This window comes from Poecilia mexicana, unplaced genomic scaffold, assembly GCF_051168715.1.
Source record: "Poecilia mexicana isolate PSO_F unplaced genomic scaffold, ASM5116871v1 scaffold_5, whole genome shotgun sequence".
Lineage (NCBI taxonomy): Eukaryota > Metazoa > Chordata > Actinopteri > Cyprinodontiformes > Poeciliidae > Poecilia > Poecilia mexicana.
In genome coordinates this window covers 2,331,620-2,348,663 of record NW_028263374.1, presented here as the reverse complement: position 1 = coordinate 2,348,663, position 17,044 = coordinate 2,331,620, and the positions used below count along the sequence as shown (strand labels likewise).

At 39.4% G+C, this 17,044-nt stretch overlaps 1 protein-coding gene across 1 annotated transcript in view; it reads right to left on the bottom strand.

The window, feature by feature from the left end:
- Positions 1–17,044, bottom strand: part of cdk18 (cyclin dependent kinase 18) — a 52,544-nt gene that overhangs the window by 23,660 nt on the left and 11,840 nt on the right. The window contains exon 2 of the mRNA XM_014970356.2: positions 3,110–3,245. Within this exon, the coding sequence (XP_014825842.1) occupies positions 3,110–3,227 (118 nt within the window). The 5' untranslated portion in view covers positions 3,228–3,245. The remainder of the gene's footprint in view (positions 1–3,109; positions 3,246–17,044) is intronic.

Here is a 17,044-nt window from a genome sequence, read left to right as displayed (position 1 = left end):
AAGATTAGACTGAGGGAAAAATACCTATGAAGACTTCAGATATATTTGAAGCAGTTTTAATTGATCACAGTCAACACAATCATTTAAAGGGACAGAATTACATAAAATTCACTTTTTTGAGCTTTACCTCATGCTATAATATAATTTCCTGCTGAAAAACATACCTGGAGTCTTGCCTGATCTCCCTCATGCATGTTTGAGAAATCCTTGAATCTCCATGGCAACCCATTCAGCTGTGCAAAACGCCTGGTTGGACCTAGCCCTGCCCTCAAGACGCAGCTCCTGCTCAGAACTGCAGTTTCCAAGCTTTTGAACTTCCACTTCACACAGCAACCCTCACCCGCAGTGCCCCAATTCAGCTCCTTCAGACTAGCCAGCTGCAATTAGCAAACACCCAGTGTAATTCCGCATCAGCTGGGCTCATTATAAAAGCTACTTCTCAGTACAGTGCTGGTTGTTAAAGGGTGAACCATGTTGTGACGACTTCCTGAAGCCGGAGTTTCAGAAAGAGCAGAAGTTTTTAAAGAGACAGAGGCCCAATCTCAAGTCATTAGACTTCAAAGTCAATGTACAGCACTTTTTCAACAACTAATGGTAACATAATTACTTGATTGTGCTACAAAATGGCACTATGTGCATGGGAAATACTTAATATTGCCCCTTTAAAAACACAAGCTAATCCCTGTACAACAGGCCGTTAGTATTTGCAGAAGTTAGGGGCCACACCTATAATCTGCAAATACTTGAGTCCCCTTCTAAAGATGCTTATATCTGCCTATTTTGATATTTCCAATGCCAAATATACCTTAATGTGCCTTACAATGCACAATGGAAACCATCTTAGCTCTGCCATAGAAGATAAAATCTACAGACTTTCTTATCTCCACGCTTGGGAGTCCAACAATCAACAGCAAGTAAAATCAATGTTGCTTATGGATTGGCTGTTTTGCAAGTGCCAACCAATAGCATGTAACTAGCATTGTAGGTAGGCATTTTAGGTTCCAAGCTGCATTTTCTTTTAAATTTTTGGTAAAAAAAAAAAAAGTCAGTGAATAGGCAGGTTTTCCTTCTCGGGTTAATGTAGCTCCTCCCCCTCAGCCGAACCAGGCAAGAATTTCCAATTTGCAGAATAGTAAGCATGGCCACTGACGCTAGGTTGTTTCCACGAGCACAAACGCAGCAAACTGGCAATCCTGAGCATGTACAACTGGTTGTTTCTGACCAAGCAGCGTATTTCTGCAGGTGGCAGTAGAACCGCATTGATTAAAGAATTTTATATTTTCTGCTCCCCGTTTGATTCTACTGAACATGGTTAAGATGTCCTTTAGCTGTTTTCTTTATTTTATGTTTCTATAATAAGAGATAGATTGTAATATTACAAGTGTTTTGTTATTGCAAATATCATTGCATGGATGAGTCAGAAAACCTAAAACCTGCAATCATTAAGAACCAGCAGCAGCAGCATAACAATCATCCGCAGGTGGAGGACAGGCCAACCATATGCAGTGTTGTAACTTCATACTTTGGTGTCATTGCAGTCACACCATCTAGCAGCAAAGACTAAACCATCTAGTAATTGGTTTAATTTGTTTTTGCATTATCTATTACTTACTCCAGGATCTATCTGATTTCCAATCAAAACCTGTGGATCTGCTGTGCTGTACTGGTGGCACCGGTCACAGTGTGGAAACTCAACTGTCTCTGAGAGGTTCTGACCCAGAAAATGGAAATGACTGGCAGTTAAACACCCAGTTAAGTAATCCAGTTTGCACTCTCATTAACAGTCACAAGTCGCTGACTGACAGACCCAGCAAATGGTGCTGGTAAATAGAAGAGTCTGGATCTGCAAAATTATTCAACTTCTAATGAGCCGAAACACGATCTGACTCAACAACCTCATTCAAAATAATAATTAAAAGCCAATTAGAGATTGATAGTGAAGAACTTAGTCGATCTTATAAATACCCTCAGCAAAAACATAAAATCTTATGCAGAATCTTTGGTCTAGTTTCTAGTGCAAATAAATTAGTACGCTGAAAATGAGACAAAACTAACTTACAAGTAACTTTTCAGTAAAATATAGGCACTTGGTTTAAGTCAGTAATTCCTTGACAATAAAGTACTAGCTGCATTAGCAGATTCTTTCACTTATAACATGGGGAAAATATCTTGTTACATGTTAAATAATCTGCCAATAGGACTAATATTTTTTTTAATCAATATTAAGGAATTATTTACTTAAAACAAGCTTCTATATATTTCTGAAATGTTATTTGTTAGTTAATTTTGTCTTATTTCAAGTGTTCTAATATACTTGCACTAAAACTAGGACCAAAAACACTCTGTAAGATTTAGTTTTTCTTTTTTTTTTTTTTTTTGAAGTGTTCTACTCATTTGTTACATGAAAAAGGAAATCAGGAAACAAAAATGAAATCTGTTTAAGCTTATTGTTGTTAACAATAAGCCTTATTTCAACAACAAGATTTACAGTGGTGCTCAAGACTCATAAGCCCTTGTAAAAAGAATGGAGCAAGGCCTTTTATAAATTAGCACGATTCCATTAAGTGAATTTATTTCTGTAATTTCAAGTTGCGCAATTTTATGGTTGACTGAAACGCAGCTACTGGTCTACAGGATACAGAAAAATAATATGGTTGTAGTGAATGAATGTACCTGAGCTCTTCAGCAGGCCTGACGATTGTTGTGCCGACAGGCCGCTCTGTCTCTGGGTTACTTGTTCATTTGGATGTAAAGCAGGTAATCCCAGGCCTGAACAGGGTCATTATAATATAGTACCGTAAACACAGATCAATTTTAAATGAAGTGTTATTTGTTCCTGTGTGATAGTTGTTCTTGTTCTGGACCAGAACCATGAAAAAACTGGGAGGAATCACACACAGGATGATTAACTTGGTGTATTTTGAACTTTAGTGGCAAAAATGCAAAAAAAAAAGTTTCTGCTATAAAGTAAAACACTTTTTGTTTAAAGCTTTTCAGAATGAAGGCAATTTTCCAGCTCTTTTGTGGAACATCTTTAAGATAGTAGCAAAAATAAAGAGATTAGAACATAATGATGATGAGAAACCTTTGCTAGGGCTGGAGTTCTTACCCTGGGTGTGCCTTATGTTGAGCTGGTTGATCTGTTCAGTGAACTCGTTCTCCTCGATGGTCTCAGTGCGTGGGACTGACAACGAGAACCGTCTCTTAAAATTCTTCATCTTGTTCATGGTGTAGAAAAGCAGACTCTGGAAGACAGAACCGATGAGAATAACTTCAGTAAAGTGACCAAACCTACGAATGGAAACCAGGATAGTTTAAAGCATTGCAATAAACAGATTTAGAAATAGTCTAGAAATCACATGATTAAAGAGAAACATCCTCACTTCGCCGCCTGTGTGTGACACACAAGGCGCATGCTGCAGAGTGCCTCGTACGGACGGCTGCGACAGATCTTCATGAGACGCTTCATCAAACACAGTTGTGTGTGTGTGTGTGTGTGTGTGTGTGTCATTGGCTAATGAGGCAGAAAGCAGCAGGAAAGCTACAAATCAATATCCTGTCTCCCACAGTTTGCTCCACAATCACAGTCAGCCTGACTGGTTGACTGGTTGTTGCTCTGCTGTTATGTTTACAACTCGCTTTTCATCCTCCTCGCCTTTTCCGCTCCGTCTGCCGGTACCGGGACCGGAGTCCTGGGGTGTCCATGATTTTCAAATCAACTTGGGATTGTGAATTAGTGTGTGAGAGTGTGTGTCTGCTCATTATCGCAAAAATAAACCCCACAGAGACGTGTGGGGTTGAATCAGTTACTATCGACATCAGGATATTATCGTCACACAAAACACTTTGCTTTTGTCGCACATGTTGGACGAATGTCTCTAAATGCAGAAGGCGACATGAGAAAATGCTGACATGCTGGAACACTTTAGCTACTACAGTGCTACCGCTAAAGTTCACACAGCAGGCCTTGATGATCAATTTTTTGCTGAAATTTGATTTTTTAAAAAAAATTTTTTATGTGTGGACATCATTCAGTTCATACTGAATTTTGTCACACTGAACAGACATGATGGGGGCGGGACAGAGCGCGGACCAAAACAAACATGGATGTCCTGCTGTTACTCCAACCACAGTTCAGTCTCATGTCTGGACTGCAGACATGTATGTATTCATCTCAGGTTGTTACATCATGGAGTGTTACTGGCTCTGTTTGCATTCATTGAAATCCATTCCATGTAACTTTAAATGCATTAGCAAAGAATAACTGAGCACATGATAATAACCCTTCCTTCATTATCTCGGAACTAATTTATTTGGGAAGAGAAACAAATGACTTCCTTCTTCTTCTTCTTTACAATATGTATCTGGTGTGACAGAAATAGTTTATTGGTGAATGTAGATTGTGTTTTTTTCACAATCTATAATCTTTAAAATGCCTCAAAACGGACACTGTCCCTGTTACTGAGAAATGTACAACGGCATATCAGGGTCATTCTGAGCTGAAAAAAAAATGGAAGGAAGGGTCCATTTTTGCCAAAAATCTCTTAAGTTTTTCAGACAAAATCAAGGACATTTCTGAACTCCATCATTCAAACATTTTCTAGAAAAAAAAACATAATTAATCTTGAGATTCATTTCAGAAGTTTTCCAGAAAAAACATGGAAAGTTTAGTTTCAAACGTCTAAAATTTACAACTCGTCAATGTGAATTTAATTATAAAGCACTTTAAAAACAGCTATGAACTACACCAACGCACTGTACTGTATTCTTAAAACCACAGACAAAAACTTGTCTGTTAAACTTATTGTGAAAAACACAAGTTATTCCACCAATCAGGAGCAGTGACAACACATGGCCGGCCTCCTCTGTTTTTCAGTCAGGAGCAGTGTGTTATTTGACCGAAGTGTCCTACAAATGGAACGGTCATGAAGAAACTCCTGGAGATACGCAGAGGCCAAGCCATTCAGAGTGCGAACATTTTCAAAGTCAAAATTTCTAAAAGTCAAAATTTTTTTTGAATCGAGTCTCATACATTTCATAATTTTTTTTTTCTAGAAAATTTTGAGATCAATCTCAAAATTTCTTCTATTTACGATGGTCACAATACGCCGTCAGAAACTTACTCAATGGAGCAGTCTGAGTTTAAGGCATAAGTTCTACTGGTTATGGTACTTTAAATAACCACTAGAACTTATGTAAGAGTTTGTGAGTGGTATTATGCATTATGCATTAGTTATGAAAATACACCACAGTTGGGGACTGGGTATCCATTAAATGCACATTTTTGTTCTTTAACCTGGTTTTTCCAGACACACAAAATGGGATTTGACTTCATGACGTGAATATTTCTTAATTAAGAATTTAATATTTGATGGGGTAACTTTTACCAATGTTGTCAACAATATTGAGACAAACCAAACAACACAAAACTAATTCTAAGTTTGGAAATCCTATAAGACAAAAATAGTATCAGACAGAAATCACGTTAATGCAAAAGAAGATGACTGTACACACTGACTAAACCACCGTTATGTTTGCGATTGTTATAGATTGTTTTTGTTCACTTTAAAATATGTAAGTATAGGAAGGAATTTAACAAGACCATGCCGTGCCAGTAGCAAATAATCTGGACACCTCCCTAAATCTGACCCACCGTTACACTGACAGGGTCAGAAAGGAAGGAAAATAAGGACTAAGAGCCTGAGGATCTCCAAAGATTAAAAGAAATGTTTTGTACTAAATGCTTCTGTTATTCCTAATTCAGGAAAATAATGACAATAATATGTATTTCATATAAACTTGACATAGTTTGCACGGTTTTGTTATTTTTATTATTTTTTGGTTTGGTGTTTGGTTTTTAAAAATGTTTTCTCTATTATTATTCTTTCCTTGCTGGTTGGGGCTCAGAACCTGTTTCACCGCCTTCAGCTCTACTTTTATTTCTATTCTATTCTCAGGGCCCCTGTGAGCCGTAACATAACATCAGCAGTTGTTATGAAATGTTTGTGATTTTAATCTAATTTCATTTCAATGGAATTTTACCTTCTGAGTCAAATGTTCACATACCTACACATAGGCTTTAGTAAAATGTCCCTTAGTTGGTTGTAGAAAAACCAGAAGGCTTTGGTGGTGATGATGATGATGATGAGGCAGAGGCATTATATTGGCCTGTGCTGAGAGGTGTTCTTATCAAACTGAAAACTTTGTTGACCACTATTACATCATATCACTTTCCCTTAAAACAATGAAGAAAGGCTCCTCGCTGTCTGTCTGTCTGTGAGCGCTGCCTGCAGCGATAACAGAGTCTCTGCAGTTCATCTCCACCACGTTGCACAATCAGGAGTTCTTGTTTACAGAGCAATTTTTATATATATATATATATATATAATTTCTTTCTTATTAAACTCTAGATATGAACCACTCTCTGCCTGTTCTACAGGTACTAGCCTGCAGGTTTATCCAAATGTTCCTTAAGACCCAGTTGTTAAAACAAGTAAAAAAAATCTGAGGAACCCCTACAGCTGAGAAAACCATCAATAAAGAGACAAGAGTCGATCATTTTCAAGGTTGTGTCTTTTACCTTTCACTAATTGATCATATTTACAGTCTTTCAGGAAGGAAACCTTGTCTTTCTTGTCTTTCACTGATTTTTTCTCAGAGATAATATGAGGAACATTTCCCAGGATGAGTAGATTAATAATTCTGTTAGTGAAACTTCTGCCCACTATTTATTAAAGGTGTGCAACACTGGAAATGTTAGTATTGATCCAGCACCAGGTAAATATAGGGCTGGTATCGTCAATACGTAAATATAAATTGATCATCATCGACTCATTGGGTGATTGGACTTATCTGATTAAGATTATAATAAAACACAAGACACATATTTGGGGCAAATGCAAGTTTTTTTTCATAGAAAAACAATAGAAAACAATGTAACAGTATAGAAATAACCTAATTACCTCCTACCACACACAGCTGCTTAACAGGATAACTGAGTCTGTAACTAGTCTGCATGGAAACTAAATATCACTATTTTTCTTTCATTAGCTAATATTGAGCTTTATTCATATTTAGGTTTGAGCTATGTTTCTTTACTTAAGTGTATATTTTTAAATTCCAGAAATATTTATTCGCCTGAACAGATGAGAATTAACCTGCACTTCTGGGTGGATTAAACAGATTGTATTTGAAAGAAATCAGACATTCTGAGTGCAAACATTACAAAGTCATGAAATCCTTCTTTCAAATTGAAGATGTAAGCTCTTGTTTGGCATTTTAACTCCTGTGTGGACATGAACTCTGTGAGGGAATTTATGTAACTTGCTGAACACACGGAGGACCAACTCTAAACAAAAGTATTAATCTTGGCATCAACAGTATCAACATGTCGATCGATAGACCCAGCCATAGTTTTTGAACGCCCAGCTACAACAGCAGGTCGTTTTCTCATTTTCTTTCCCTGCATCAAAATTATCTGGGCTGTAAATTGTATGCAAATATATGCTGATTTCCCCCTAATATTCATATCATACATCGTTGGAAGGGGTGGAAATTAAACATCAGTCATTGTTGGAGCAGATCTTCCTTTCTCTGTAGTCTAAGAATACATAAAAGCCGCAACAAACACAGATACAGTTTTAAGTGCAACCAAGGAAGGCGGAGATCATAACAAGCTTCTCACCTCATGATCCCTACTCACACTGAACCACGCATTCATGTAAATATTATTAATAATAGTAAAGTGCTACCAAAAAAAAAATGACCCAAGAAAGCAAAACCACTTAAATTTAAAACAGATCTCACCATCAAACTTTACGTAGTCAGATATACAAACTTTTGTCTCTCAGGATCGTCTCTTAACTTATCTGCAGTTTATCCGTTATCTACAAGTTCATCTTCATTGCTACGATCATAACCAAGAAGGTTTCTTGTTGCAGCTGACAGTGTTTATGTGAATGAGTTGAGACGGAGACGCCGGTCCGGTGCTCCATTCATCTTCCAGACAACAAGCGGCCTCTGTGTGCGATACGGCGGAAGGATCTGGATTGTTTCAGACGCTAAAAAATCTGGTTTTGATTTCTGAGGCACTCTTCAACCTAATTTAGACTGCAACACTTTTTATCAAAGCATATATCCATGAACACACACACACACACACACACGCACACACACACCTTTATCTTAATTGTGCTCGTGGTTGCTATGGTTCCCACTCCCCTTTTGTTTTAAAGATCCTCTTTGATCTCTGTTTGTCAAACGCCCCCGTCCACTCATCCAGGTTTTAATGAATCCCTAGGAGGGGTATTAACCGCCTGAGCAAAAAGAAGGTCAGCCCCTGCATTTAATTCACAGGAGCTAATCAATAGAGCTCTTCATTGGAAATGTACTCTAAAGATTAATGTGAAAACTGGCCAAAAGGTATTTGATCTGAACTAAAGCAGCTAGTTTGTGGGATTAGTTATCAGCTGTGTTTCTATTTTGAGGAGCATCACACTGGGATCACAACACACACGCACACACACCCACACGCACACACACACACACACACACACACACACACACACACACACACACACACACACACACACACACACACACTCAGGTAACTGTCACTTTTAGTTTTTATTAAAAAAAATAAGGTACACATCAAAAATAACTTAAAACTTAAAAGCAAATAGATTTCACAGTTTGACACCTTGAAATTGGACTCTGTCTCTTTAAGAAGCCCTTGTCCAACAGTCCCTCTCATCATAAAACTGCTTCTCCATAATGCCGTTTATGACCTTTCTAGAGACTGAGAAGTAAACAGAAGAGTCCAGATTCGGGGGTTGGACCAGGGAACCAGGCTATTATAGTTAAGCAAAACTAACAAAATAACCAAAACTGAAATTGAGAAATAACTGAAATAAGTAAAAACAGTAATCCATGTTCCTCCTAGTCTGCAAAATGGCAACAGCAAGAGATTGGAGGAAACTCCAGAGTCAGCTGGTTGTTCAACAGTTCGTTTCCTGAAAATGGTATCTACTGTTGGGTATTCATTACCTAATAAATGTATAAGTAATACCATACTTTGACCTTTTTGGATTCGGCACTTAGAAATTAACCAAAGTATAGAAAACCTCACACCATAACTAATAAAAACTAAACTAAAACAAAAAAAAAATTCAGTTAATAATAAATGAAAACTAGCAAAACACTCTAAAAACTAACTAAAAGTAACTAATTAGACAAACAGAAAGTCACAACTACATAAAACTGAAGTATAATGAAAAACCCAAAACTGTTATAACCACGCTGTGCACACATCTAAAAGCTGTAGGTTTATCAAAATCTCCACTTATGGCTACAAATTGTAATAAGACTGCATCTCACTCTGTGGAGGATATTTGCTAAGAGAGGAGTTTACAGAAACTCTCATCATGCTGACAGGCTGCAGAAGATTAAATGCTCTTTCTTTTACTGCCTCGGCATTAAACAGATTCCTTTATACGACTCTTGGAGCTCAGGAAAGCAGAAAATGTTCTATATCAAATGCACAAATCTGATGTCTTCATACATCAAGATGAAGACCAGAGTCCAGATGTGAAGCCTGGACGTCGACAGTTTGTGCAGCACAGCAGGCAGGACCGCTTTAGGTTGCCAGCTCCGCCTGCTCAGGCTTCCATTGTTTGCCTACATGCATGCCTTTTTGAACAAAGGCTGTAAAACATCTGACTGTAAGCATGTTATAACTCCCCTGATTAACTCGGGCCCACATTTGCTAGGAACACCTTAATTTGGTCAAATTAAGGGACCTGATCCAGTACCTCGCTGCCTCAGGGGAGATGAGGCTGAGTTTACTTTGTTCAGGCACGAAGCCATATGCCATCGCGCCAGAGGCTTACGCTGGCTCCCTCTGAGTTAAACCCCACGACGATTCTGGTGTGCACTCACTGAGAATGGGGCCAGCTGATGAAAAAGACTGCAGACTTGTTCAGATGGCTTCATGTGGGTCAGTGGGCACAGTCAGAACAGAGGAAACGGTACAGATAGACGTAGGCCGGAGAGCACAGATGTATGAATACGCAACCGTGATTCACTCAGGCACGGACCTTCTGCAATGTAGTGAACGAATGGAAGATCTGAATATCATATGTGAACACTGAGACCTCCAACTCATCCTGTACTTAATAAAGGAAACCTGAAGGGAGTGGTCGTGTACAGTGTTGTGAAAGAGACAGATTCTTTCTCTTCGGAAAATTGATAAAAATTACAGACTATCATTTTTTTCTGTTTTTGCTGTTTCTAAAAATTTCCAGGATCTTCAAAATGTTTTAGAGGAGATAACAGAAGGACAGCTGTGAAGTTTTTGGTTTAAAAATAGGACTGGCTGATGAAACTGAACTAAAGAATGAGGTTAATCACAGCTAATTTACGGTTCAAATTCAGAATAAATGAGCTTTTTTCCTTTTTTGTAATCAAGATTGTAATTTGATAATTTCATTCTAATAAATTGAGTTTGTCTGATAAACATGTTTATCTGAAACATTTATGAAAATCAAAAACAGAGGAAATCTATAGTTTTACCACAGAGCTGCGCGTCTTAAGACTGAAACTGTTGGGTTTTCAGGCAAAGAGCTCGTCTTCACAAGAGACATCATTTCTACGGTGGCCCAGAAGGTTTAACAAAATGCAAAACTCACAATGTAACAATAACAACAACAACAAAACATAACAACAACTAAAAGCCACAACTCAAAAAGAATTTATGCTTAAACAGAAGTTAAGATAAACCTACTGGCAACAACTTGGGGAGGCAGAACTGACTGGTCAGTCGTTTTAGATTCTAACAGGAAGTCGTATCTTCAATATTCATTTTAGCATGGATTAAATGTAAATATTTTGAAATGATTTGTAAGACAAATGCATCAGAAGCATTTTCGTTCCTCCAACAGTTACCCACTGGCTGGTACATCGTCTCATTGTTCTTCTATGCTACACCATGGACTCCTAAAGTATTTTATCTCTGGCATCCTCTCTAATTTGAAGTGGTTTGCTCTAAAACTGCATTTTTTTTTTGCAGATGATAAACATTTATCCCCAGATCAAGTTGTTAAGAGAGACACTTGAGTTGCAGGACATTTACCTGAGAGTAAGGACGAATGCCTCTGAAACGTTTTTAACAATGCTTAATACTTCAGTCATAATAGCTGTCCTGCACATTAGAAGCTCCTTTGTGTTCTGTTTTATGTTTCTAAATGGTTCTGAATCCACACATTTGAACACTTAACAGCTTTGACATTTCTGAGGCTGATTTATTGTGTGAAGATGAAAGCAGAAGCTGACTTTCAGTCTTTGCATAAGAAACAAGGGAGAAAGTCCTCAGATTGTTAACAAAACTGACAATGGACAGAGTGGAGAGAAATGGATTCAGCAGAAACAGTGAGAGGAACTAATCCCGCCGTGTGTGGGAGAGAGAGAGGTGTTTCTCATGCACTATAAAAAGCAGCTCTGCATCCAGAGCTGCTTGTGAGTTTTTCACTCACAGAGTGAAAAACTCTGTGAGTGTCGATCCTAAGATATTTTGCCATAACTCTTTTAAATCCTCGTCAGCCCTTTTGAATGTTCTAGCATTGTCAGAGTAAATGACCCTACAAAGACCTCGTCTTGCAATGAATCTCTTTAAGGCCAATAAGAAATTCTCTGTAGTCTGATCTGAGACCAACTCTAAGTGTACTGCTCTTGTCACTGCACATGTAAACAGTGCTATATATGATTTTACAGACCCGTCCTTAGTTTTAACATATAAGGGTCCAGCAAAATCTACACCAGTAACTTCAAAGGGAGGTGATTCTGTTACTCTGTCTCGAGGTAAGGGAGCAGTAATCTGTTGTGCTGCCTTAACCTTTAGTTTTTTGCAAATGTAACATTTTGAAACAATGTTTCTTACAAGCTGTCTGCCTCTCAAAATCCAATATTGTTCTCTAACTTGAGTTAATGTGTCTCTTACACCAGAATGCATCACTCTTTTGTGACATGACTGAACTAATAGTTCAGAATACTTGTGATTTGTCGGTAGTATCCAAGGGTGTTGTTCTCTGAAACTAAGATCTGAATTCTGCAGCCTTCCCCCAACACTTATTAGACCATTTTCATCTAAGAATGGTTTCAAATCTTTGATTTTAGAATCTACCTTCACATTTTGGTTTGACCTTAACTGCAATATTTCAGAACTGAAACAACTCTCTTGTGTTGACTTAATCCAGTACATTTCAGCTGCACCAAGTTCTTCTGTACTTATCTCTCCCTGAACCTTCAGATAAGATCTTGTGTTACTAACAAACCGCTTTACCCATGCAGTGATTCTTAACATGGTCTTAAGCTTGCTGTACCTTTCTAAGTTTAACAGAGGTTCAGTTTGCTCAGTGCCAGTGAACTGCACGACAGTCTCATACCCAGACCTCAGCTCTGCATTCACTTCATCCACTACATAGTCACTACAAATGTTCAGTTCCTTCTCATCCGTAGACAGTGAAGTGGGTCCCTTCCACCACAGCTGGCTCTTAATAAGGCTCCGAGCATGATAACCCCGCGTAAGAAGGTCGGCAGGGTTCATTTTGCCAGCACAGTGGGACCATAGTTCTGGATTTGTGAGCCCTTGTATTTCTGCCACTCTGTTGCTCACAAATGGTTTCCATCGACGTGATGAGCTGCGGATCCAGTGAAGCGTGATCATAGAGTCCGTCCACATGTTGAGCTGGTTTTTCTCCATGTTCAGTGGCTTAAGGAGGCTGTATCCTAATCTTGCTCCAATAAGTGCACCCATGAGCTCCAAGCGAGGTAATGTCATTTTCTTTAATGGTGCTACTCGTGACTTGGAGGCCACAAAACTGGTAATAGTCTCTTCTAGGTTGTTTTGTCCTTGAAGATATGCCACGGCACCGTAAGCCTTTTCACTTGCATCACAGTAGACATGCAACTTTACAGTGTGTGACTCTTTGTTAATCTCAGTGTGGTACCACCTGGGAATAGACACCAGGTGTAACAGTGGTAACTCCACACACCACTGCTCCCACTTCTCTTCTAAGTCAGTAGGTAATGGTTCATCCCAACTCAGTCCCTTTTCCCACATCTCTTGGAAAAGGCACTTTACTCGGACTGTAAAAGGAGTAAGAAACCCAATAGGGTCGAATATACGGGCTGATGTTCTTAGTACACTTCTTTTTGTATTTTCTCTGTCTTTCAAAATGTCCATTAACCCCTTTTGATCAAACACAAAATCATCGTGTTCCGGTCTCCAAACCAGTCCAAGTACTTTAAGCACATTTCCACTGGACTCTGTATCACCAGTGAGCTCTACTCCATTCTCTTTCCACATGGCTTTCAGATCAGGTGAGTTGGTAACCCATTTGCAGAGGTTCATGCTTGCCTGAGAGAGAATGTACTTTGCTGCAGTTGTCATGTGAAGAGCATCCTGCACAGTAGGTGAGCTTGAAATAAAGTCATCTACATACATAGAGTCTCTGAGAGCCTGTACTGCCCTTGGCTGTTTTCTTTCAAATTGTTTGAGATGTTTTCTGATAGTGGCAGCAAGCAAGAATGGGCTGGGAGTTACTCCAAAAACAACTCTTTTCATCCTCAGGACACGCACCTCATTTTTCCAGTCCTTAGCTAAAGGTCTGTGCATCCACAAGAACCTGACAGCATCTCTGTCCTTTTCTGCTAGTGAGATTTGAAGAAAAGCCTTAGTTATATCAGCAGTAAATGCTATCTTGTGCAATCTGAACTTTATGAGCACATCTAGCAGGTTTGGGTTCAGGTTAGGTCCAGTGTACAGACAGTCGTTGAGGGATGGACTGTTTGCCTCATGTGAGGATGCATCAAATACCACTCTAAGTTTGGTTGTGGCCTTTTCTTCTCTTATTACAGCATGATGGGGCATATAATATTTCACAGTCTGTTGATTCATTTCTGGTTTTCCATCTGCAACCTCCTCACAGATACCATTTTGAAGATAGTCTTCTATTACATCGTTGTATCTGGCAAATAAATTTACATCAGTCTTCAGCTTTCTCGTTAGATTCTCAAAGCGTTTCTTCGCTACCCTGAAGTTGTCTGGAAGCTGGTCTTTGTCACATTGCCAGGGTAACTCAACTTGGTACCTTCCGTCTTCAAATGTTGTTGTTTGTTCAAAACGTTGCATAATTTCTGAGTCCTCTGGGCTTTCTGACTGTTTATTTACAATACCCAGGGACTCCACCTCCCAGAATGCATGCAACTGATTAGACAGCTGGGTGTCTTCGTTCAAACTAATGTGCATACACGTGGTGTCTGTAACACTGGAGGTAGTCACTGGTCCCTGTAAAGCCCATCCAAAGAGGGTTTCAACTGCCACTAATGAATCTGTAACCCTTTGGACCTTTCCAGTAACAGCCTGCCAGTAGTAATCTGCTCCAATTAACATCTGCAACTCTTGTTCATTAGCACCCTCTAGTGGAAAGTCTCCAAGCTGCAGTCCTCTTTTCTTAATCTCTGCTTGAATGGGCTCAGTTGGTACCTTTATTACAGCAGTGCACACCTCGGGGGTCTCTACAGCATCTATTTCGATTTTCCGTTCAGTGTTCCACACATTTTCAAGTTGAACTCTCACTATGTTGCGTTTTTCCACTACAGGACTGGTGGAACCAAAAACATGGAGGTTTAGTGTCTCTTGCCTCACAACTTGCAGTCCTAGGGCTCGGACAATGTCTCTGTGAACAAAACTACGCTGGCTACCTCCATCTAACAGACAGCGAGATATTTTTCTCTCCTTTGGTCCTACAGCCCATGCCTTAACCGTTTGGAGCAATACTGTGTTCTGAGTATTTGTCTTCACTTTGACTGAGCTGGTCAACGAAGACAACACAGCCTCTGCATTTCCACTATTGCTGGTACTGTCGACTTCTGGTTTAGCTTCAGATTGTTCACAAACTGACAAGTGGTGTTTTCGATTGCACTGTCTGCACAAAATCTTCACTCTGCAGTATTTCGCAATATGTTTCGGGCCCAGGCAGACAAAACACCGTCCAAGCCTTTTCAGTTTCTCCCTGCGTGCACTTATTGTAAAACCAGGACAGTTCTCTGGTTTATGGTCATTACCGTCACAAAACACACAGGTTTGTGGCACGACGCTGGCTGTGTGCAAAGCAGTCGCTGATGGAATGCTCCACTTTCTAGGTTGATCACAGGCATAGGATGACTTACCCACATGCTTGTGTTGTGGGCTCGGGCTCTTCAATGTGTGGCCTGGTCTGGTCAGCAGAAGCGCCCGTTCTCTGCTTTGCACTTCATTTTGCAGAAACTGAATCAATTCTGGGACTTTCCATTCGTTAGTTGAGTTTTGTTGCCGTGTATAAGCAAGTGCTATGTCTTCTGGAATAAGCTGTAGCAACACTGGACATAGGAGACAGCCGTAAGTATCACTTTGCACTCCAAGAGACTCCAAGCTGCGTATCTGGATCTCACATTCATCATAAAGGTGCCTCAAAGCTGCAACATCAGATGATCTTCTCACAGGTGTCAAGTTCAGCAATTTAGACATATGAGCACTTATCACAATATCCTTCCTTCCAAAACGATTCTGGAGTAACTCTATTGCAGCATCATAGTTGACATCTGTCATTGTCAGTCCTGCAATAGTCCGAGCAGCTGCTCCACTTAGGTAAGATCTCAGGTAAGTGAACTTGTCCGTCTTACATAGTCCATCATTTCTGTGAATGGCTGATTCATACTGTGACCAGAATTCCTGCCATTGGCTTATTTCTCCATCATACTTGATTATCGTTAGTTTGGGTAGTTTAACCGTCTGTTTGGATTGTGATGAAAATGAGCCGTTGTTTACGTCACTCACACGCGCTCTTAGGGTGTCTGTAGCGGTCTCCTGCAATCCAATAACGTTGGTGGTGCGAACCTTCCAAATGAGAATCCGGTCCGTGTAATCCTGTGAGTTCGTTATCTCAGTGTCCAAGTCTTCAATTGACGTTTCATCTTCTATGCTCTTGTCCAAATCCAATAAAATTTCCTCCTTAGAAGATAAAACTGCCAGGAACTCACGCAGTCTATCCATATCGGGACTCTCTTTGCCCACCTCATCCTCTAGTCGAGTTAACAGCTTCGTCGTTGCTGTTCGGATAGTCGACCGTTTCCTCTTTAACCGCTCCAGTCCTTCCGTCATGTTGGCTGCTAAACTGAGCCTTAGCTTCACTTCGTTCAGAAAAATCAAAAAAATTCTTATTCCCGGGTTTCGGCACCAAAATGTTACGGAGTAAAGCTTCTTCTCAAACAAGACGGAGGCTCGTATTTCTTTTACTGAACCTTTCTGTTCAGTATTTATTGAAGAGGAAAAAAACGGCGTCAGCTGATAACGGACAACAGCTGTTCGTAACCAATAGCAATCAAAAGTCAACAAAGCAAGATAGTGACAAAACAGTAACAGATCCTTAAGCATTCTTCAAAATAAAAGACTTCCTCTATTCAAATAAATCATGTCTTGCACTGAAATATATTTCACTTCGCCTTTGTAATTATATACAATCATGTTCAATACAATTAATAATAATCATCATGTAAATTATGCTTAACATATAATTGTAAATCAGTCACTTATCATGCAAATATACTGAACAACATAAGTGTAAAAAAGTCACAACAACAGGCTTCCCAGCAGCAGACAGAGGCGCGTCAGAAACCAGGCTGGTAGCAGAGGAGCTGGTCCGCGGCCGATTGGCTCGGCTTCCATCGCAGCCGATATGCTTTCAGTTGATTTTGTGCAGCTATACCCTAAAAGTAATCATGATGTCTGCAGTGGTGTCTGGTGGAATCAATCAGTTCCACTAAGCTTAGATAAAAAGTAAAAAATAAAAAATAAAAATACCTGAAAAAGTAATCAAACCAACTTTTCATCAACAGTAGCTAGCCTGGCATTTAGAAGAGAGTTTGTGCATCAAAAGAGCTCACGCATATCTGTGTATCATGAATTTTGTTGTTGCATTGTGAATTATTTATTGATAGATGTTTAAGTTGA